This window comes from Onychostoma macrolepis, chromosome 15, assembly GCF_012432095.1.
Source record: "Onychostoma macrolepis isolate SWU-2019 chromosome 15, ASM1243209v1, whole genome shotgun sequence".
In the NCBI taxonomy this organism is placed as follows: Eukaryota; Metazoa; Chordata; class Actinopteri; order Cypriniformes; family Cyprinidae; genus Onychostoma; species Onychostoma macrolepis.
The window spans coordinates 3,204,854-3,228,733 of record NC_081169.1 but is presented as its reverse complement, the minus strand read 5'-3'; the positions used below and the strand labels follow the sequence as shown (position 1 = coordinate 3,228,733).

Sequence of the window (23,880 nt, the reverse complement as noted above, 5' to 3'; positions counted from 1 at the left end):
GGGCTAATTAATATAAACATGATTATAAGTTGATACCTTATCATTTGAGATGTGACATGAAGCTTAATAAAGTTCTGGGAATAAGTATGTAAAATTATTTATTTGAAAACAACGATAATTTTCTGTAAATCTACGTCAGTGACGGAAGCTTCCGGGTAAGCGGATTCTCCGCAGCTTTGGCGCCTCAGCTCTGTTGCTATGACTCGTCAGGATTGCAGTGCGTTCTCAGTGATTTGCTGGTATGCGCGTGATTTCATGAGCGAGGTAAGCTATGGCGTTTAAACAGTGTCAAATCTCGAGCACATAAAAACAAGACGCGCGCACAGAACAGTATCTGCGCGCAGAAATGTGCTCTTGCGAGAATGGCCCTGGGTAAAAAAAAATGTAGCCTATATAAAATTTGAAATAACAAACATCAGGAAAAAAATAGGAAACAATACCTTTGTTTTCCGTATACTTGTGTCGCTTACAGTTGAAGTCCTTTTGTGATTTTATTGTTGTTTGCAACGTTACTTGGCAATATTTTAAAGATATTATTATTATTATTATTATTATTATTTATACGGTGTATTCCTCTTTGAGTGTGTCCTAAAATGGGGGTCTTAATTTTAGCACTCAGCATACCCAGTTAAAAAAAGTCACCGCTCGCCACTGGGTTTATTTATTTCTATACACATGAGCAACATCACATTCAGAGTAAACATGCCAAGTTTCATGTATTTCTGATGCTCAGGGCCCTAACAGTATTTATTTATTTGTTTTAAATATCGTCCATTTATATCAGTGGGAATCAGATGAAGGCCGTAACACTAATATTGTCCTCTATAAGGATAATGAATCCTATTGGATCTCAAAGTTTTGAAGTCTGCCTTCAGGATAACATGACAATAATCAGGTTTAAATAAATGATCCGAGTAGACTATTATAATTTCTTTCCATATTTATTGAGTTTCCAAAACAAAACATTGCACAAATATATTGGTACATTAATATTCTCAAATATAAACAATACAGATGTAATTTTTAAGGGAAAAAAATAAAATAAATAAAGACATTTGTTAATTTAAATATGCACATTCAGTTTGATTGAGATGCTGTTTGTTATAAACATGAATGTCGCCTAGTGTCGTTTCTATGACGATCAAGTCTTCACGCTTATACTGCACTTTAGCAACCTAACAATTACGTCTGAAATGAAAGGACACATTTTGAAATGACAATAAAACATGACTAAGAATATTCAGAATGTTTGATATTATTTACCTTAAAGAATATTTAATTACAAAAATAACAGTTTATAACCATTCAACGTTTGGGGTCAGCAAGGTATGCATGTATGTATGTATGTATTTTTAAGGCAGTCTCTTCTGCTTACCAAGGCTGAATTTATTTTACTAAACTAGTAAAAATAGAAATATTGTGAAATATTTATAAAAATGTAAAATAATAGAAAGAAAATATAAACAGACTAAGACAAATAAGCAAGCAATACACTTTTTTTTTTTTTTTTGTTTATTATTGCTGTATACGGAAATCTAGAAGACTCTATATTCAAAGAGCTAAGGCTTTCTATCCAATAAAATATTTTATGTTGAACATACTGTAGCCAGATATATATTCTCAAAATAGAGAGGTAAAAATGTATTTCCACTATATACATTTACATTTAGAGATAACTTTTCCAAACCTGGTAATCACAATTTTACAATTCCTTAAAGAGTTAGTTTACCCAAAAATTACCCCATGTACTCACCCTCAAAGCATCCTAGGTGTATATGACTTTCTTCTTTCAAACGAATCCAATCGGAGTTATATTAAAAAAATTATCCTTGCTCTTCCAAGGTTTAGAATAGCAGTAGGCGGGTGTTTTTTTTTTTGTCATCAACTTTTTATTAATCTTCCTACATAACATCACAACATCCATTCAAAACAAACAAAACAACATCCATACAAATCAACAATTCAAGTCTAGTCAAAAAGGAGAGAGAGAGGGAGAAAAAAAAAAACAAGTAATTCCATTATATAATCGAGTATGTTAAAGAAAAAACACTGCCAAGCATCAATAGTAGAAGGCTTGGCCCCATTGATTCGCGCTGTTGTATATTCACAAGTCACTACTTTCAGGACGCTATGGAGGCGGGTGTTTTTTTTCAACAGTCCAAAAGTAGTGAAATAAAGCGCATCCATCCGTGATAAAACATACCTCACATGGCTCCGGGGGTGAATAAAGGCTTCCTGTAGTAAATCAATGTATTTTTGTGAGAAAAATATCAATATTTAAAACGTTATAAACACTTTTCTTTCACTTCGCTAATTGTCATTTGTGTAAGCCGTTCCGGCGGATGGACGTATGCGTCGGTGAGATATTCTAGTTTCGTGAGTTTGTTTACAGGAGAAAAGGAAGCAAAGTTTGCTTACTTTAGCAAAGGAAAACCAGTCTCCTCTTGGCTTGTATTGAAATCCCCCGACATTCTTCTTTACAAATCCTCGTTTTGTGCTTCTAATTCGTGATGGCGTTTTGTTTTGCTGTCTCTCCGCTGTTCTTCTGTGTTCGTCTCTAATCACCGCCGCAAGCGCTGCGCATACGTCCTACACCATCCATACGGAACGGCTTCTGCGCACTACATTTAGCGGAAATGAGAGAAAAGACTACTTTTGGATCGTTGAAAAAAAAATATATATAACTCCGATTGGATTCGTCTGAAAGAAGAAGGTCATATACACCTGGGACGCTTTGAAGGTGAGTAAAACATGGGCTAATTTTCATTTTTGGGTGAACTAACCCTTTAATATTTCCAGGGAAAGGAAACTTGTTTACTTACTCAACAGTCAGAAAAGAAATGGCCTTACATTTAATATTCTGTTCTCTCAATTGTCAAATAATAATCTACTGCCTTTGCTAGTATCAACCAATAAGCCAATACACACTGTGTTACTAAACCATAGGGTTATCATTCTTATTTTTCCCTCCAATGCATAATCAAATATTAGCATGCAAACTTTCTGACGCACATGATGGTTTGAATCACTAATATTAAGTGCTGATAAATCTATTGCCATCAGGTGCTCAATAAACCGTATTATTGATCATTGATGATCGTGTCATTTTCAGCCCTTCTCAGCAGAATCTCATCAGTATCCTGGGATTGAAAGTTTCTTCTCATGCCATATTTTTATTTAACTTGAACATATGTCGCTTCACTAGATCCAGCACCTGGAAATATATAAATTAATTCAAAATACACAATTCATTTTTATATACGTTATTTAATTTTATTCTTCGGTTCTTGATTGTGGTTTGTAGATGCAGTTTGTAGAATTGTGATGTTTTTAGTTCGGCTCACCTTGATCTGTTTGCAGTGCAAGTTTAGAGTAAAGGCAGTCAGAACTCTCCGTTTCATTCTCTAAAAGATGACAACAGTTAATAGCATAAGTGCCTACTGTATGTGATATATATATATATATATATATATATATACACACAGTGCTGTGAAAAGGTTTTTGCCCCCTTCCTGTTTTTTGTTGTTGTTGTTTTTTTGCATATGTCACACTTAAAAGACTCAGATCATCAAACTAATTTTAATATTACACAAAGATAATGCAAGTAAATACAAAACGCAGTTTTTAAATGATGATTTCATTTATTAAGGGAAAAAAAACTGTCCAAACCTACCTGGCCCTGTGTGAAAAATGTATTGTTCCTGTTAAATCATGAAAGAACTGTGATTATCCACATTATTTTAGAAAGCGGAGTTAAATTTCACTAGCCAAACCCAGGCCTGATTACTGCCAGACCTGTTGAATCAAGAAATCACTTAAATAGAACCTGTCTGACAAAGTGAATCATGTTTAAAGAGCAACAAATCATTCTGTGATCTTAAGAAATGCATAAACAGATGAGAAACAAAATAGTTTACATGTATCAGTTTGGAAAGGGTTATAAAGCCATTTCTAAGGCTTTGGGACTCCAGCAAACCATGGTTAGAGCCATTATCCACAAATGGAGAAAACTTGGAACAGTGGTGAACCTTCCCAGTAGTGGCCGGCCTACCAAAATTACTCCAAGAGCACAAAGACGACTCATCCAGGAGGTCATAAAAGAACCCAGAACAACATCTAAAGAACCGCAGGCCTCACTTTCCTCAATTAAGGTCAGTGTTCATGATTCAACAATAAGAAAGAGACTGGGCAAAAACAGCATCCATGGGAGAGTTCCAAAAAGCTGACCAAAAAGAACACAAAGGCTCATTTCTCATTTGCCAAAAAAGATCTTAATTATCCCCAAGACTTTTGGGCAAATATTCTGTGGACTGATGCATCAAAAGTTGAACTTTTTGGAAGGTGTGTGTCCTGTTACATCTGCCGTAAAACCAGCACAGCATTTCATAAAAAGAACATCATACCAACAGTCAAACATTTATGACTTGCCATAATTGATGGAACCATGAATTCTGCACTCTATCAGAAAATCCTGAAGGAGAGTGTCCAGCCATCAGTTTGTGACCTCAAGCTCAAGTGCACTTGGGTTATGCAGCAGGACAATGATTCCAAACACAGCAGCAAGTCCACCTCTGAATGGCTCAAGAAAAACAAAATTAAGGTTTTGGTCAAATCAAAGTCCGGACTTAAATCTGATTGAGATGCTGTGGCATGACCTTAAACAGACCATTCATGCTCAAACCCTCCAATGTGGCTGAATTAAAACAATTCTGCAAAGATGAGTGGGCCAAAATTCCTCCACAGCGATGTCAAAGACTCATTGCCAGTTATCGCAAACGCTTGATTGCAGTTGTTGCTACAAAGGGTGGCAAAACCAGTTATTAGATTTAGGGGACAAAATCAAAATCACATAGGGCCAGGCAGGTTTGAACAGCTTTTTTCCCTTAATAAATGAAATCATTATTTCAAAACTGCATTTTGTATTTACTCAGGTTATCTTTGTGTAATATTAACATTTGTTTGATGATCTGAATCATTCAAGTGTGACACATATGCAAAAATAAAAAAATAAAAAACAGGAAGGGGGCAAAAACTTTTTTCACACTACTGTATATATATATGTATATATACATGTTATGATCATAAATTCATAAGAGCAGAGATGTCTATGAGGGACCGTATAAGCCATAATTCATTCTGACACTTTCACACAATTACATTCTCCTTTCACATATATATATTTTGCTCTCATAGTCACTTTAACGCACACATTCATACATTTTCCTCTTATATTCATATATTTTACACACTCATTTATACATTTTGCACTTATACACATGTATTCAAAGTATACATTTAATAGTTCTAAATTTGTACAGCTGCTTTTTGTTTTATATTACTGTTCCCTGAAAAAAAATTCAATAAACAGTTGTTAACAAAAAAAAAAAGTATACATTTAATATTATTAAAAAAAAAATAAAAAAAAAAATGTATGTAAGAAGAAAGTGCATGCATGTCTAAAGAAAATATGTATATGTAAGAGAAGAATGCATGTATGTGTGAGAGTATAGTGGAGACGGAAGGCAAGTTAGGTGTGATTCACGTCCTGAATCTGATTAGCATGTCTGAGCAGTGTTGCCAATTTAGCGATTTTGTAGCAAGATTTAGCTACTTCCCCACCCCTTTTGAGACTTTTTTTCAAAAGTTTAGGGACAAACATAGCAACTTCTTGGACAAACCTTGGTAACACTTTATTTTGATGGGTCCACAACATACAATATACTGACTATTAGAAACTTTGCAAGTATATGTCAACTTATTTTACTAACCGTAAACCTACCCTAACAGTCTACTCTAAGAGTTTGTAGACATGTAGTTGCAAATGAATGAGAATTAGTTGTAGACATGTAGTTGACAAGTAGTTACAAAGTTACTTACAGTTATAGAATGTCTAAAGTGGACTACCAAAATGAAGTGTAACCCAAACCTTATCTAAGTTCTCATCTTGCCCACTGATCTATATTCATCTTTACATAAATCAGTGAATTTGCCATTATGATGTAATCTAGTGACATTTACCAGCTACCAGTTTAATTACTTTCAATTGAAAGCAGTTGGCAACACTGTGTCTGAGGTTGGCTAGATGAGGCAGCCACAGAAGTATTTCAGCAAACTATTTGGGTTTAAAAGATATTATCATCGTGAAAGGTTACATTTATGGCCGTCCCTTGAGTGAGTTGTGATCTTTTTTACAGTCTATGGTTGTGATTGACGGTGCGGGCACAGCCTCAGCCGCGTTGCCATATACACTTATCATAAGCTTCTATGGATTTGTTTTTTCCACTTATGCGACAGTTCAGGAAGTTAAGTGGGAGGTTGCAGGTTAGGGTCAAATCTTTATATTATTTCCATAACTGAAGATTTGGACTCATTGGGGTTTATTTCTTTTTAGATTGTTTTGTTTGTTTTTCGTAGCAATATCTGGAAACACTGCATTGCCGGCATTTAAACTGACAGTAATCAAAAACTGCCCATAAACAGTGTGGGCAGGTTATGCTTGACAGGATACAATTCGGTAACACAAGCATAGTGATCATCACGATCGTATCTGTAAGAAAGATGCACTGAAGACAGACACGAAGAGGAGAGAATAGTTGCACAAGCAGAGAAAATACTGTACCAGACAGAACAAATTAATTGTTTGCAATGCTCGAAAAACTGGAAGAAAACCATTAATATTGAATTGGGGTGGGGGTTCATATTTCTGAGGAGAACTGACTGTCTTCAAAACTTTCAATGTCATTTTCTTTTCCTCTTACCTTCGTAAAATACATATTGAAGGAGTGTTTATAAGCGCAGCACCGCGTACAGCAATAACCAAGGAAATGCTATATTGTTGCTGGCCCAACCAGGCCAGTAGAAAATTTCCTTAGCATTGAGCTCTGTCAATACTATCAAAATCAGTATCATAAGACTTACATACTGTTACATAATGATATTTTAGAATTAAAAAAATGTCAAAGTAAAAGTGTATATACCGTATTGACCCGAATATAAGACAATGTTTTTTTTTTCTTGGAAATACATCTGAAAAAACACGGTTGTCTTATATTCAGGGTCTAGACGTTGACATGTCAATAATACACCCACAACAATAGGTGGCGCCAAACACGCTTAAAACGAGTGTGCCATGAAATACGTAATGTAATGTGTGTTGTAAAGATCGTGAGTGAAAACAAAAGAAAAATGTTAGCCTGATGGGACCAAACTTCCTCTGTAAGTGACTTTAAAACGTAAGACAGTACCCAGATTTGAAGATTTCACTTCTACTGTTAATAAAATTTTGGTAGGCTACTATGAGATGGATAGCCTAAATGTCCTACTTCAGATGAGCTACCTGTTTTTTAATGGTATATCAAAAAGTGTATATTTTTAAATGTGATGATTGGTACATTTTACCAGTATTTACCATACCTTCAATACAAAAATGTAAATAATTTAAGACAAAATGTGTTTTACTGAGAAAAAAAAAAACAAGATTTGGTTTTCAAAAAGCATTTTTCCAAAAGGTACATTTGGAAAAAGGGGGGTTGTCTTATATTCAGGTCAATACGGTATATGTAAGCAGAAACATATGTATGTGAAAGGAGAATGTAAGTGTGTGAGAGCACCAGAATGAATTATGACTTGCATGGCCCCTCATAGATGTCTGTTTCACTTTACCTTTGTTTTTCTTCTGTTTCGTTGTAGATTTCAGTTCAATCTCAGCATACATGTGTTCAGAAGACTCACTTACACTGTCTACAATGAGGAAAAAGACACTTGTTTTAACTTGATTTACTCTGCAAATATCACAGTGATAAAGAAGGATTCAATTTCTAATTTCTTTAGACATAAACTAATGTTCTTACCATCATTAACAGTTGCATAAACAGTGTCATAAAACTGAGCAGTTCCTGTAATAAAATAAAACACACACACACAATATATATATATATATATATATATATATAAGTGCTGTCAATCGATTAAAAAATTTAAATCGCGTTAATCACAGTCATGGACTGTGATTAATCATGATTAATCGCAAATTTAAAATACTGGGATTTACCTGTAAATGTGTTGAAATAAAGATGCATGACAAATTAGTTTAAAGAAACAGAACCTTTCACACTTCCGCCAGGTATGAGACATAATCCTTATTATTCTTTTATCATTATTCTTTTGTTTTTATTCAGCCATTATCAGCCTTTAAACTGGCAATAAAACGTTTGTAGGAAAATGTTTGTAGGAAAGGACAAGTAGCGGGGCCAACTTTTTGTTGACCATGTTGCATTGGTTTGTTTTGTATCATGTCTCCATATGTTCCATTCAAATAAATCAAAAGCAAATAAAAAATTAGTAGAAGTTCTCTTTGATGATGACCAACAGCGATCAAGTCACGGAGAATCCCACTATCTTGGGCAACTGAACGCTGCTTTACACACACGCGAAATATTTTTCACAAATATTTTTGTTGGTTAAAAGTTATCCCTTCAGTGTCTTCCATCTCAGCATGTAAAGATTTCTGGGTATTTATTTATGAGTAATGGGTAAAGACTGACCAGACAGCAGTGTGTTGTATCCGGCTTCACTCTGGTTCTGGTGTGATGTCTGACTGCTGATCTGCTGTTGACTGACAGAAGAGGGAGACTGAGATCTGCCACCTACACAAACATGAAACATCTTTATTGGCATCTGTGGATCCAGGAATAATCTTTAACTTTCATGGAACCTTTACATTTAACAAAAAAAAAAAAAAAAAAACCTGTCATAGTGGAAAAAGATTCTTTAGATTTTAAAATGTTCTTCAAACTAAGAAAAAAAGTGGCTGTTCTTTGGCATCGCTTCAATCCCAGTATACATTTACCCAACTATTATCAAAAGTATTTCTAAATAAATACAACAAAACATTTCTTGCGACCTTACGTGAAGTATTATGACAAAATGCATTATGAAGAAGAATTGGACCTGTTCTGCAGCTGCATTAGAGCTAACGTGCTACATAAGACAATTCATGAGATTAATAGTACACTTTTATTCAGAACTCACTTCAAACCACCATCGAGTGTTTGTAATAACTTCCTTTTGTGATCACATGTGAAATTTGGTAGTTTACTGTTGTTAAAATATGCTATTTATAGCCTTTTATGTCGCTGCACAAATTAGCATTTCAGATGCACACATTCACCCCAAGAAAATCACATACAGACCATATCTATCATAATCGTGTTTATTATCTAATCTATTGTCAAGGGCTGTTGTCAAGTTTATTTCTGCTGTGTAAAAGCCTGTATGCTTTGCTGAAACTCACGTTGTTTGTGATGTTACAACCGCCTCTCTGTTCTTAAGTGGCCAGGGATACATTCCAAGTATAATACACATTAGTAAAAGGATATATTTTAATTTTTATTTGTCTATATACACTTTGGGCGGCCGCGGTACATTATAAAAGTAGCTCAAAAAACCGCAACCAAGACTCTGTTTTCCCGTGACTGTATTTTCAAAATAGCACTTGTGCCCTTACCCTGGCAACACTGGTTCGCTGTACCCTCATCACACAATAGGCTTGTTTGAGATGCGCCTCGCCTGAAATGTAGGCGAGAGCAGGCGGCTGCAGTGAAGGGAGGAGTGAAATAAACACAGTCAAGACGGACAGTTCTCGAAGTAGAACAGATACCAACGAGATCAAAGGCAGATATCGCGTTATTCTCACTCATGTGCTGTGCTGCTGATAAACATGATATCATTTCAGTTCTGTTGCTTTTATATGAATATAAATATGATGAACAAGACACTTAAAGTGCTTGCTATTTAATTCCATACGAAAGGCGTTTTTATCATCCATTTTTATTTTAATTCAAACAAGTATTTTAGATTTGTATAGAAAATATGACAACAATCACATATCTCACACAGAGATTGCACTGTCATCGTGTTTGGGAATATTCATGCACAATTTAAATACATAATAGCATGAAATCAGATTTTAAAAATAAAACATTTTAGAAGAGAATGCAGCATCACGGTTGTCTGAACCAATGAGCTTAAGCTGTGTCGTCAGTCAGTCGTTTCCCATCATGCTTTTGATCAGCTCAGTCTGGAGAGCAACTGCGCGCGACTGCTCAATCCGACACAGCCGCCTCGCCGTCGCGAGAGTTTTTTGGCACACGTCAGCATGACATCAGAGCAAGGCAGAAGTAACTCGGACACTTTTCTAACCGGCATGCATCTCGCGGTGATCACCGGTGATCGGTTCTGCGCAGATTTTGTTCATCTCAAACAAACCTAATGATAGATAACCTTCCGCGCTGCGATGACGGGAAGAAGTTGGGATCAAACCTTATCAAATGATTAATCTGCGTTTAAAAAAATATTAACGCGTTAAACTTTTTAGATTAATCGCACGCGTTAACACCCCTAATATATATATATATATATATAAGCACAAAGGTGAGCCAGAAGAGTTTTGGAACTGTGTTTATGGACCGATGAGACAAAAGATGAACCTTTATCGAAGTGATGGGAAAGCAAAAATGTGGAGAAAAAAAGGGAACTGCAATGATATTATATATATATATATATATATATATATATATATACAGTGCCCTCCAAAAGTATTGGAACAGTGAAGACAAAATTGCTCTGTTGGCTGTGGAGTCAAGACATTTACAAATATGATTAAAAGATGAATATGAGACAAAACTACAGAATGTCACATTTTATTATTGGGTGATTCAAAACATAGATGTTTTACCAGCTAAGAAGTTCAGCACTTTTAGAGTTTCATCCCACTATCTGATGTGAGCATAAGTACTGGAACAGTTGCCTCGCAGGTCTTTCTAAGTGATCAGCTGTGTCCTGTTGCATTAATTCTTCAGATATTAAAAGCAGGGAATGTGTCGTATCAGTTATACCCATTACTTCTGCATTCTGAATCTTGCATTCGATGATGACGCACACAAACCAGAATGAAGATGATGGAGCTGACTTTGAGAGAAAAGCAAGCAATTTGGATGCTAAAAGAAAAGAGGAAGTCAATTAGAGCTATAACAAAAACAAAGGGCATAGAGAAATCAAGAGTTTGGAAACCACCAGCAACCAACAACTACCTGATCGGCTGAGAAAATAACAGTAGTTGATGACAGACAAATCATAAAAGCTGTGAAAATGAACCCTAAAAGACGTGTCTGTAAAATCACCAACAACTTCCAGAAAGCTGGGGTGATGCTCTGACAATCTACTGTCCTCAGGAGACTTTGACACAGAATTACAGATGCTACACAGCAAGATGCAAACCTCTGACCAGCACCAAAAACAGAAAGGCAAGATTAGAGTTTGCTAAAAAGCACAAAGGTGAGCCAGAAGAGTTTTGGAACTGTGTTTATGGACCGATGAGACAAAAGATGAACCTTTATCGAAGTGATGGGAAAGCAAAAATGTGGAGAAAAAAAGGGAACTGCAATGATCCCAAGCATACAGCCTCATCTGTAAAGCATGGTGGAGGTGGTGTCATGGCATGGGCATGCATGGCTGTCTCTGGAACAGGCCTCTCAACTTTACTGATGACTTAATGTATGATGACAGTAGCAGAATGAATTTGGAAGGGTACAAAACCATCTTGCCTACCAATATTCACGAAAATGCCACAATATTCATTGGGAAGTGCTTCATATTTCATCAGGACAATGACCCAAAACACCCTGCCAGTTCAGTCAAGGAATGTATAAGGGCAAAGAAATGGAAAGTCTTAGATTGCCCGAGTCAATCTCCAGATTTAAATCTGATTGAACATGAATTTCACCAGAAGAAGAGGAGACTAAAGGCAGAAACTCCCCAAAACAAGCAACAATTGGAATCGGCTGCATTAAAGGCTGGGAAAAGTATTTGAAAGGATGAGACCAAGAGTCTGGTGATGTCTATGGGTCACAGACTCACTGCTGTGAAGGGATCTGCAACTAAATAATAGCTTTTAATCCTTTATATCTGCCTTATGTTCAACTGTCCCAATACTTATGCTCACATCAATGAGAGGGATGAACTCTAAAAGTGCTGTTCTTGCTATTTAGTAAAACATGTATGTGTTGAAACGGCTAATAATAAAATGTGACATTCTGTAGTTTTGTCTCATATTCATCTTTTCATCATATTTGTAAATGTCTTGACTCCACAGCCAACAGAACAATTTTGTCTTCACTGTTCCAATACTTCTGGAGGGCACTGTGTATATATTTATTTAAATATACACGTGTGTGTGTGTGTACGTGTACACTGTAGAATTAATTTGTTGTTATTCGCTGTCACGAGGGCGCACTGGTGATCACTTCCATTTCCTTTATTTCATGTGGCGGACCGTTTGTTTGTAGGAAAGGACAAGTAGCGGGGCCAACTTTTTGTTGACCATGTTGCATTGGTTTGTTTTGTATCATGTCTCCATATGTTCCATTCAAATAAATCAAAAGCAAATAAAAAATTAGTAGAAGTTCTCTTTGATGATGACCAACAGCGATCAAGTCACGGAGAATCCCACTATCTTGGGCAACTGAACGCTGCTTTACACACACGCGAAATATTTTTCACAAATATTTTTGTTGGTTAAAAGTTATCCCTTCAGTGTCTTCCATCTCAGCGTGTAAAGATTTCTGGGTATTTATTTATGAGTAATGGGTAAAGACTGACCAGACAGCAGTGTGTTGTATCCGGCTTCACTCTGGTTCTGGTCTGATGTCTGACTGCTGATCTGCTGTTGACTGACAGAAGAGGGAGACTGAGATCTGCCACCTACACAGATAGAAAACATCTTCACTGGCATCTGTGGATCCAGGAATAATCTTTAACTTTCATGGAACCTTTACATTTAACAAAAAAAAAAAAAAAAAAAACCTGTCATAGTGGAAAAAGATTCTTTAGATTTTAAAATGTTCTTCAAACTAAGAAAAAAAGTGGCTGTTCTTTGGCATCACTGTGAAAAACCCCTTTTGGATCCTTTATTTTGAAGAATGCAGCTGAAAACTGCCCAGAAACCTTCTAAAATCAGCCAACAAAACATCTTCACCAGGTTTGGGAGACCAGTTAAGACCAGAAAACCATCTTACGCTGTTGTGGAATAGAAGCTCAAAAGGTTTAGGAACAGAGTTAGTGTCTGCAAATGTGTCATGGACAATGAATTTAACCTTTGTTGTTTCTGTAGCGCCACAGCAGGAGCAAGACAATGATGAAAACTGTGAGAGTCAGTCCTGCAGTGACTCCAATTATCATGGGTTTGAGACCATCAGATCTTGAGTCTGTGGGAGCTGAGATATAATTTAACATTTAGATTAGTTCTGTAAAGAGCACAGAAACATTTCAATAGTGTTTATAGTTTTTATTCTCACCTCTGACTGAGATCCAGCTCTTGGGTGACGCTCCTCTCTCTGGGTGTTTGCAGGAGTAGAAACCCTCATGTGACTTTGAGACAGTAGTGATGCTCATCTCTGTAGTTTGATTCTGGATGAGTGATCCATCTTTATAGAAATCAGCTCTGAGGTTTGGAGCGGTTGTGTGTCGATATAAACAGCGTAGAGTCAGATGATCTCCTTCAGTCACAGGATGAACAGGACTCTCCAGAATCACACCAGCTACAGAAACAGAGCAAACATGCACTGACTGCAGAATTATACAAACAATATGATAACGTTGCATGTGTTTGTCCACTGATGCTTAATGCACTTGTTTAATCAACCTGCTTCATGCATTGGTTGTAAACGCCAGTGAAATGAATAAACACAGAAACACAGACTCACAGTGTACAGTGATATTAACAGGATGATGTTTCTCTCCAGATTCAGACTGACACCAGTACACTCCAGTGTGTGATGCATTGGTGGGTCTGATTGTACATGTAGATCCTGTTTGTGATCCTCGACGTAATGAAGAACAATCTTCCAGCCGTCCACTGTCTGTGTATCTTCTCACTCTCCATCCAGTAGAGTTACTCTGGTCCTCACAGCTCAGAGAGAGAGAGACAGATGTGAAGTGTTGAGTTCTGCTGGGACTGACGATCAGAGAGACTGGAGGAGAAACACCTGAGACCACAATTACAGCCGCAGAGTTTCAGATTTGAGCTTGGAAACTCTCTGTATTTAATATGAACCAGTAGTTTAAGTTCTGTTTGAACTCACCAGTGACCCACAGCTGCTGTGTGTTGCTGTGCTGTGTTTTATAGACTGATTTCTCTCTCTCTGCTCTGCACACATAAACTCCTGTGTGATTTACAGCAGAACTGACAGTGTAGTTTCCTCCTGCTCCTCTGCTGCTGTCTGAGAGCAGATTATACTGATCTGTAAAACCAGACAATGTATTCAATGTGGTATTCTGGATGTGAATAAAATCAGTTAATTCAGATGACGCACATTATAACTTACCTGCTGAGTCAGTTAAAGTGAACCAGCTGAATGTCCAGCCTGTAGAGAAGCTGTGAACCTCACAGATCAGAGTCACTGGATCTCCTTCAGTCAACCACTTCTGAGGAGAAACACTCAAAACTGCTTTGGGATCTGAAATAGGTTTAATGTGTTATTAATGAGTGATTTCTCTGTGTTTGTGTGGCCCTGTCCTAAATGGCACCCTAAAGCCTCGTGGTCTTCTTCGGAGTCCACACTTTCGTGAAGTAGCTTTGACTGTCGGGTAGAAGTCTGCTGCGGATCGAGGCGCTTTATATAACGGACACAAAGTGGAGCTCGCGAGCACCCTTCTGAACTCTAAAATGATGAATGGTATGGTGGCCGAGAGCTCAACGCACTGCAAATAGAAAAAACACCAGCAAATTAAGAAAACATCTTCATCAGTTTGACAGCAGGTGCAGCAAATGCTCACAACACAAACAAACAAAGAAACACACTGCAAATAAAATTCTTTATTTGTTTGTGTTGTGAGCATTTGCTGCACCTGCTGTCTAACTGATGAAGATGTTTTCTTGATTTGCTGGTGCTTTTTCTATTTGCATGTGTTTTCTGAAGTTGCAGCTTCAGCTCTCTCGGCCAAACTACGGTCTCGTGGACTTAACGGACACGGACACGCGCACGCGGCGGCCATTGTAAGTCCGTAAGACCACAAGAGCACATGAAGTGTTTCATTTGGGACAGAGCCTGTGTGTATGAAGAGATACTCAAACTCACCTGATACTGTCAGTGTAACTTTATCACTCATTTGTGACCAGCGTGATCCTTCTGTCTCTGATCCTTTACAGGAGTATTTACCTGCGTCAGACTCAGTAACAGAACTGAATGTGTGTTCCTGTAATTCACTGAAAACTCTGCTTAAACCTTCTTTATACCATCTGTAGCTCCAGCTAGTGACTCCTTCAGCATATATGTCACATCTGAGAGTGACTGTCTCTTCTCTGAACACATGTAGAGGTTTAATGGTCACTTTGGGTTTTGGTCTTTCTGTACAATGACAACAATTCAAAATGTAAAATAACGTAATAAATAAAAGTAATAAAATGTTTACCATCCCTTACGAAACAAAAATATAATGTGATATATTACATTTCCATATATTGGAAACTAGTGCTTATATTTTTCAATATACAGCAATATATGCATTGACAATATATGGCTATGATACATACAAATATATTTAGAAATGAGGACAAAGATAAATCTAATATTCATAATGGGTTAAAGCAGATCTCTAGTTCCCAGCATCCTTTGCTTCTGACTGTTAAAAGAGAATAAACATTTTAAAAATAAGTGTTATTTCATGTGTTTTTGCTCAATATTAATATAGGGGGAGATCTGTTAGTGTTTAATGTTGTATTATTTTGAAATGTAAAAGGGTTTCTGGTGTGTGTAAGTTTGTGGGGTTATCATTGTGTTGAAGAGTAGAGTCAGCGGTCAGGATGATGATTGTCCAAAAACCATTGAATCATATATTACTTTATTTAAAAAGTAATGGCTGTGCACTTTTCAGCACAGTGATAGTCTGTTCACTAAGTGTTTAGTATGAGCAGATGTGCTTATGCTATAGTAAACTAGCTATACTTTAAAATTTGAAACACGTATATCATAAATGATTGTTAATAAGAAACAGGCCTATATATTTCCATATACGTGTGAGTAAATATATGTCCAATATATGTTTACACATGCAGTACCATATCTTTATCGATACATTATAAAGTGTATTACTGAGTATAAAATTACATATATTGTGATTTTTCAATACATGAAAGCAGCAATTCCTTATGTATTATTCAATATATTTGTAATATATTTACACAATATATTATTCTGTATAATATCTAATATACTGTTCTGTCATTTAATATATTGATTAGGAAATATATTTTCTTTGCGTAAGGGATAATACTTGCCGTATATTGTTACTGCTGCTGGTTTACTGTAATCTGTGTAATATCCTCCTCTTCGTGCTCTGCAGCTGTACTCTCCTCCATCAGAGACTGTCACAGGTTTGATTGTTTTAGTTGCAGCTCCAGTAGATTCAGGGTTTGAGTCTTTTCTCCAGAGAAACTCCCATCCATTCTGTGACTGAATCACCTCACATCTCAGAGTAACTGAGTCTCCAGTAAAGACTGAACTCTGAGGTTTAACAGTCAGAGCTGGTTTAGAAACACCTGTCAATATAAAGTCATGACTGTTGTGAAAGTTCTTCAGCAGAAGATTTCGTCCTCTTACTAGTAAAAAAAAAATAGTTAATTTTGATTTCAAAGAAAATGTAATAAAGCTGCAAGCAGCTTTTAAACAGGAACAAGTTAGGTCAACATTCACTTCAAGTACAGCAGAGTGTTGCACGGTTCCTGTTTGATAAACCTGCACCCGCAGTAATTAACACAACACCCGACCCGTTATCCGACAGCAACACTAAAGATGTATCCACACGAGGAAAGTCCGCTAGTTCGCTTGCTTTGGTCTGGACAGAATACAATATTCATTTTTTTTTTTTTGTGGTTCGCTTTCACACTGCCCTTTTTGCAAGTGAATCAGAAATTGTAAACAAAACCACATGTGTGCTAAGGTTAGTGTTGTAGTACTCGAGACCGGTGATGGTTTTGATGGTCTTGGTCTTGTCTCGGTCTCAACCGCATCTGTACTCGGTCTTGTCTTGGTCTCAGACTAAGAGGACTCGGGATTTTGTTTCAAGACCACAACTGTGGGGATATCACTAAATTGTCTGATTTATTTACAACCATCATTAATGTGATTGAAGTGAAGTGAAGTGAAGTGAAGTGACGTGACATGACATGTGGCCAAGTACTGTAACCCATTGGAATTAGTGCTCTGCATTTATCCCATCCACACAGCAGTGAACACACACAAAATTACATATATTGTGATTTTTCAATATATCAAAGCGGCAATTCCTTATGTATTATTCAATATATTTGTAATATATTTACACAATATATTATTCTGTATAATTTCTAATATACTGTTCTGTCATTTAATTTATTGATCAAATATATTGCACGGGGAGCAGTTGGGGGTTCAGTGCCTTGCTCAAGAGCACCTCAGTCGTGGTTGGAGAGAGTGCTGTACATTCACTGCCCCACCTACAATCCCTGCCGGACCTGAGACTCGAACCCGTGACCTTTGAGTCCGACTCTCTAACCATTAGGCCACGACTGCCCCAAGAATATTACAGATTTTGCCTTGGCTGTTTTTTGCCATAACAAATGTGTTATAAAATACATACTTACAGCAGCCAAAGAAAAGTTAAATTATTAAAAGTTATTGGATGTAAAACTCATTGCTTCAAATGCAATCAATAACTACTTAAATAACTAAATAACAAAAATAAATCATTTGATTTATACCAGTGGATCTCAAAATGTTTGACTTCACTGCCCTCCTAATTGTCCACAACATTATTTGAAGGCTCCCCTCCACTCACCCAAAATATTTCAGAGCTTAGCATGATTAGGAAGATGTATATTCATTATAAAAATAACCAAATACTAAGAAATGTCTTTTAGTTCATTTTAAAGGGGTGGTTGATTGCGATTTCACTTTTTTAACGTTAGTGTGTAATGTTGCTGTTTGAGCATAAACAATATCTGCAAAGTTATGAAGCTGAAAGTTCAATGCAAACGGAGATATCGTCTTTTAAAATTCTGGCAGTTTAACACCTACAAAAACGACTGGTAAGGGACTACAACGAGTTACTTCCCGGGTCTGATACGTCACAAACCCAGAATTTTACATAAACCCTGCCCCCGGGAACACGCAGCAAAGGGGGCGAGGCCATGCTGCACTGCTTTAGAGAAGAGGAAGAGAAAACTACAGGTGCACGTAAAAATCTATTATAAATCGCGATTCTGTCTTCTAATGATTCTAATGGATTGACAAGTTTCAAAGCCAGTGGTCTAGCATCGGTTCTTAATACTGTTGCTCGAGTCGCCCTGCTCTGCATCTCTCTCTCTCTCTCATTCAGATCATCAGCTCAGTGAATACACTTATTTTCACATACTGTAGCTATGAGAAGCGTTATACATGGACACGCGTGCCGTTGCCATACTGTATTCAAGTTTTAATCGGAATAAAACCGTATATTAAATGCTAACAGAAGCAGTAGCATTTACAAATATCAGCATATCTAAAAGTATGAGACAACAACAAACAAAAAACGTGCTCTAGAGACTGTTTAGCCAATCACAACACACTGGGCCAGCTAACCAATCAGAGCCCATCGTGTATTTCTCAGGGAGGGGCTTCATAAAAGCAGGAAATGATCAGCGTGTTTAGGGGAGAAGTGACAGAACGGTGTGGAATAAAGGTAAAATTTGTGAAAAATAATGCGTTTTTTTAACAAACGAAGCATTAACACATGTTAGACTGCACCCCATAAACACAATCAAGCCAAGAAAAAAAACCAGTCAGCCACCCCTTTAATGCTTGTTTTGTTTTATTTGAAAAATTTTAAGTCATCTTGAGGTAGGGTGACCACCTGGCAATAGATCTGTTGCGGGACACGTGTGAGACAGATACATTACTGCTGTTATGCTATGTAAATACTGATTTACAGTGCAGGGCTTCAGCGTGCAGCATTCAGCGTGAGAAACAATTGACTCTTTTCTCACCCTCTCACACTCGCGCCACACGTCCTTTTTCTCACGCAGTGAAAAGCACCCATCAGTTAAGTAAGGAATAATTGACGACGGATTTTTCTAATAATTCAACGGACTGAAGTCAATTATTCCGCTTATACTACGGTTGCCACACCTCAAGACATCGATCAGATTATATATTTCAAGGCATTTGTCCGGTATTTCTACTTAAATGGCTATTGTGAGTAGGATTATTTCTTCCGCATTTCATCCAACTCCGTTGCTAATTCCAAAACGTCATTTTAAACCTAGTAACGGAGGCTTGAGCCGTTGATACCGGACTAATGCAGTTAATACAGTTAATAACTAAGATATGAGCAGTGTTGGGCAGTAACTAGTTACTAGTAATTAGTTACTGTAATAATATTACTTTTTGCAGTAACTAGTAGTGTAACTAATTACTAATAAGATGTCAGTAATAATATTACAGTTACTTTCCATAAAACAGCTTAGTTACTTAGTTACTTTTGATGCTTCAACCCCGCTGATTTAAAATCTAACAATCAAATAATTCCTAGATTTATTTTCATATTTTTCATGACTCGCACATGCATGTGATGTCCGCAGTGCAGCAGGCAAGCTTGGAATATGGAAAAGCAGATAGAAATATTGCATTAACGGCATGTGGTACATTATATTAATATAATATAATTTAAAATATTTTTGGAAAATTAAACAGTTTCTTACAAACTCATATGATTACATAAAATACATAACAAAATATAATCGCATATGGGTAACGGAAAAATTACTTCAAGCTACACATGACAATTAATGAGATGAATACAACACTTCTACTTGAATGCCACTATCAATGAATATTGAGTGTTTGTAATAACTTCTGACTGTGATCCAATGTGGATTTTGGTCAAATGAGGCAGAAATATGTTGTTAGTAACATTCTAGAAGAATTTTATCTGGAAGATACACAGTTACAACTTCTGTGGGGTGTGAAGAAAAAGTAATGTAACTAGTAGTGTAACTAATTACTGTTGCCAGAAAGTAATAAGTAAAGTAACAATATTACTTTTGAAAGGAGTAACTAGTAATGAGTAATATATTACATTCTTTGAGTAACTAGCCCAACACTGGTTATGAGAGAGAGAGAGAGATTACCTCTGTGCGTCTCTCAATAGTGTTCGGCAGCAATGTCTCTAGTTATAGTGAAACTTAGTTCCTTTTGTTCACGAACAGCGCCGTTGTTGTTACCTCACTTGTGAGAAGTGATGTAGTTTTTAAGTTGTTTACTGATAAAATCGTCAGAGTAGCGCTAACAACATTAGCGCGATGTATGCTAGTGTGTGCAAACTGTTATGTATGTGCGGTCTGTGAGGGAGAGAGAGCGGGAGAGATAGAGTATGTGCTTTACTTACATAATAAAGCGTCTTTCGGATGAGATGTTAAACCGAGGTCCTGACTCTCTGTGGTCACTAAAAATCCCATGACACTCATCGTAAAGAGTAGGGTGTAACCCTGGTGTCCTGGCCAAATTCCCGCCACTGGCCCTTGTCAATCATGGCCTCCTAATAATCCCCATCCACTTGATTGGCTCTATCTCTCTCTCCTCTCCACCTGTAGCTGGTGTGTGGTGAGTGCACTGGCGCCGTTGTCCTGTGGCTGCCGTCGCATCATCCAAGTGGATGCTGCACACTGGTGGTGGTTGAGGAGAGACCCCCCCACATGATTGTAAAGCACTTTGGGTGTATTGCAATACACAATAAAGCGCTATATAAATGCCTCATTCATTTATTCATTCAATTTTGTGGCAAAAACCTGGACATGATCTGTCGTTTTTATCCTTTTGTTTACTATATTTATTTGTTTGTCCCAGTGTCGTTGTGGGTTTTGGTTATTTTGCTGTTGTAAGACCTTTGAAATAACAGAAATCATTTGGCAAAGTGATATGGTCATGTAATGAGGTCAAGAGCTGCCTGGAACTACGTTCGCCGTGCGTTTCCCTGAAAACGTTCGTCAGCCAATCAGATTCAAGCATTCAACAGCCCTGTGGTATAACACTGTATAATATAATTTGCAAAACAGATTTGGTTGTAACAGTTTCTCTGTTACTTATGTACCGGAAGTCCTCTTAGAGCTGCACTGTCATTACTCACTTGAGCATTAGAGGGCGCTCTGTTAAAGTAATGCATGGAATTTACCTATTTAAGATAGCAAAGAAGGAGAAATAGCAGGAAGTTAATTAATCTTTTTTGGCGAAGCTTACCTCATGGTGGTTTGTGCCTTTGTACCCTGTTTGAGGAACTTCATAGTTCTAAGCTCATTCGTAAGTAATTGTTCATGATCTTTTGTTTAGGTAACAATGGGTTTGTAGCACTAGTTGTAGCACGGGTTGCTACTTCTGATGAAGCGCTGTTAAATATAGGTGAAACTATGCCGCAAAAATAATAGATAAAAAAACTTTCTTAAAAAGGCAAAAGAACACATGCACATTTTCTTGACATGACAATAAACCAACAGACTGATGAAAATGCGGGACATTCTCTCAATATGCAACGTACGGAGCAAGGGGTGAAAATGCTGTGCGGTACAATGCAAAGCGGGACGGGTGGTCACCCTATCTTGAGGGCCCCTAGGAAGTTTGTTGAGGCCCCATAGTGGGCCCCGGCCCCTGGCTGAGAACAAATGATTTCTACTGTTATGCCGGGTCAGAAATTATTATAATACACCCACAAGATATTGTTGCAAAAAAAGTGCTTGAGAGTATAAGTGCTTGATGTGGATTTTTATATTATTATTTGATATAATTAAGCAATATCACAAGAGCAAGAGAACTGTTTTTGAAAAAAAAAAAGATATATATTTCTTTTATAAAAACATTCAGTAAACATTTTTTAACATTATTCTCAACATTATTTATGCATTTGTAATTGTACCAATTCAGATGCAGCTTCTGTGCCACCACTGCAGTGCAAAGATGAATTAGAGATTTAATTTGATTGGTAACAGCTCTGTAAGTGTCTTATTATTGTATTTAATGATTAAAAATAAGGCATTTCTCAGGCAGTAAATGTGGATCCTTTAGATGAATTTGAGCAATGCTGGTCTTGTCTTGGTCTCAACACACAGTTGTCTTGGTCTCGGATTAGGTGGTCTTGACTACAACAGTAGCTAAGGTCATTCATTCATTGGACAGAAATTCTCAAGCAGAGAAAAGCAGAAAGTAACAGAAAGTATACTTAAATAAAGTTCACGTATATGTTTTAGTATACTTTATGTAGTAAGTATACAAATTTAAGTATACTAGTAGTAGGTGTACTATTTCAATACTCTTTGGGACTAAATTAGCCCACTTTCTAATATATAAATGTATACTTTTTTTAAGTATATTTTATGTATAACAGTAGTAGACTTTACGTACACAACTAGTTTACCTCTGTTTTAGTTTGTACTGCAACTACTAAAAGTGAACTTATAGGTATACTGATAGTTTACTAATTAAATACTTGTAGCATGTTTAGTACACTTTGAAGTATAGTCTCAGTAAACTACTAGTTTAGAAGTTTTTTTTTACTGCAAGTATACTCGTAAGTTTTCTTTAAGTGGACTTTACATCATACTTTAAGTAAACTACTATGTCCCAATTTAGGTATTAATGTGTTGTATGAATATCTGAACATACAAAACATAAAAAGAAAGAACAGGGTATCTGCTTGTAAACAAAAACATTTTATTCTAGCTTCATGCATTCTTTTTTATGCACTTGAATGTGGGTAAGTTTCATAAAAAAAAAAAAAAAAAAATAGAATAAAGAAACAACATTTTGAACAAAAATCTGAAAAAAAGACTATGAATTGGATTCAGAATGATAATCAAAACGTAGATGGAGTCGATCAACACCCCAAGGCTTGACGATCATAATTACCTCTTCGTGGATCAACATTTTATTCCATAACGTTACACGCTGTTTTATGTCTGATGATCGTGTTAGATTACGTGTGGATGTATCTGTTGTTTTTTGGTTTCTTCTTCGCTTGTGTTTTGGAAATTCTGTACAGAAGATGTGTACTAGCGCTCCTACCATATAACAATGAAAACATTCTCAGAGCACAAGTATAGCTCAAATAAATTTAGACTTTTTCTAATTATAAGTCAAGTATACTTAAATGTCATTTTAAGTATATTTCTGAGAAGTACATAAAAAGTAGACTGAAAGTATACTTTCCTATTTTTAGTTTAAAAGAAGTGTACTAATAGCACAATTTAATAATCTTCTTTTTCATAAGGGAAACCATGGATATGTATAGATGCCACATCCGACCGCTCCAGATATGTTGACGCGTCCATCTTGAAATGGTCTATATGTCGTCACTCACGTTTCAAAACAACATTGTGCATCATCTGGTTGTAAAAACCGCCTAAATTTAAATTCCTGAAGAAGAAGAATAAACTTTCACAGGTAAGAATGTGTTGGTTTGTGTTTTTAATATGCATTAACTCAATTTTACAGGTTTTTACAATAAAGTACCTTTTTAAATGTCTTGTTAGGGAAGGAGTGGAATCCTGGAGTCATCGCGACCTTCATAATATATATATATATATGTGTGTGTGTGTGTTTCTTCTTGAGTAATTATTAATCAAAGTTACATTTATGCACGTTAGACAATAAGTTGAATATGGCTTTATTCTGCCTTTTTACTCTCTAAGAAGCTGCTCTCATTGTGTGTGTGTAGTGAACCATATCTGATAAGATTCAGGGCAGAGCCCAGCAACCTTGAAGTACAGATAAGTGTTCCCTGCGTATGTGTGCGAGTGTTTGTCTTTGCAGAAAGATGCGGAGA

General features: G+C 36.6%; 1 protein-coding gene across 2 annotated transcripts; it reads right to left on the bottom strand.

Annotated features, from left to right (window-relative positions):
- Nucleotides 1–1,866: 1,866 nt before the first annotated feature.
- LOC131554300 (Fc receptor-like protein 5) lies at nucleotides 1,867–21,433 on the bottom strand. 2 transcript variants are annotated; one of them, XM_058799545.1, is made up of 15 exons: nucleotides 20,458–21,433; nucleotides 16,330–16,594; nucleotides 15,135–15,400; nucleotides 14,382–14,513; nucleotides 14,139–14,297; nucleotides 13,761–14,042; nucleotides 13,353–13,595; nucleotides 13,152–13,271; nucleotides 12,658–12,759; nucleotides 9,506–9,592; nucleotides 8,544–8,645; nucleotides 7,851–7,895; nucleotides 7,663–7,740; nucleotides 3,345–3,404; nucleotides 1,867–3,214 (listed from the first exon to the last, which is right to left on the bottom strand). In XM_058799545.1, exons 1-15 carry the CDS (start codon nucleotides 20,534–20,536, stop codon nucleotides 3,174–3,176), a joined length of 2,061 nt encoding a protein of 686 aa, XP_058655528.1. In that variant the 5' UTR covers nucleotides 20,537–21,433; the 3' UTR covers nucleotides 1,867–3,173. The 2 variants fall into 2 exon arrangements, with proteins under 2 accessions (XP_058655528.1, XP_058655529.1); XM_058799546.1 differs by lacking the exon at nucleotides 9,506–9,592 and having other exon boundaries at nucleotides 20,458–21,249.
- Nucleotides 21,434–23,880: the final 2,447 nt, after the last annotated feature.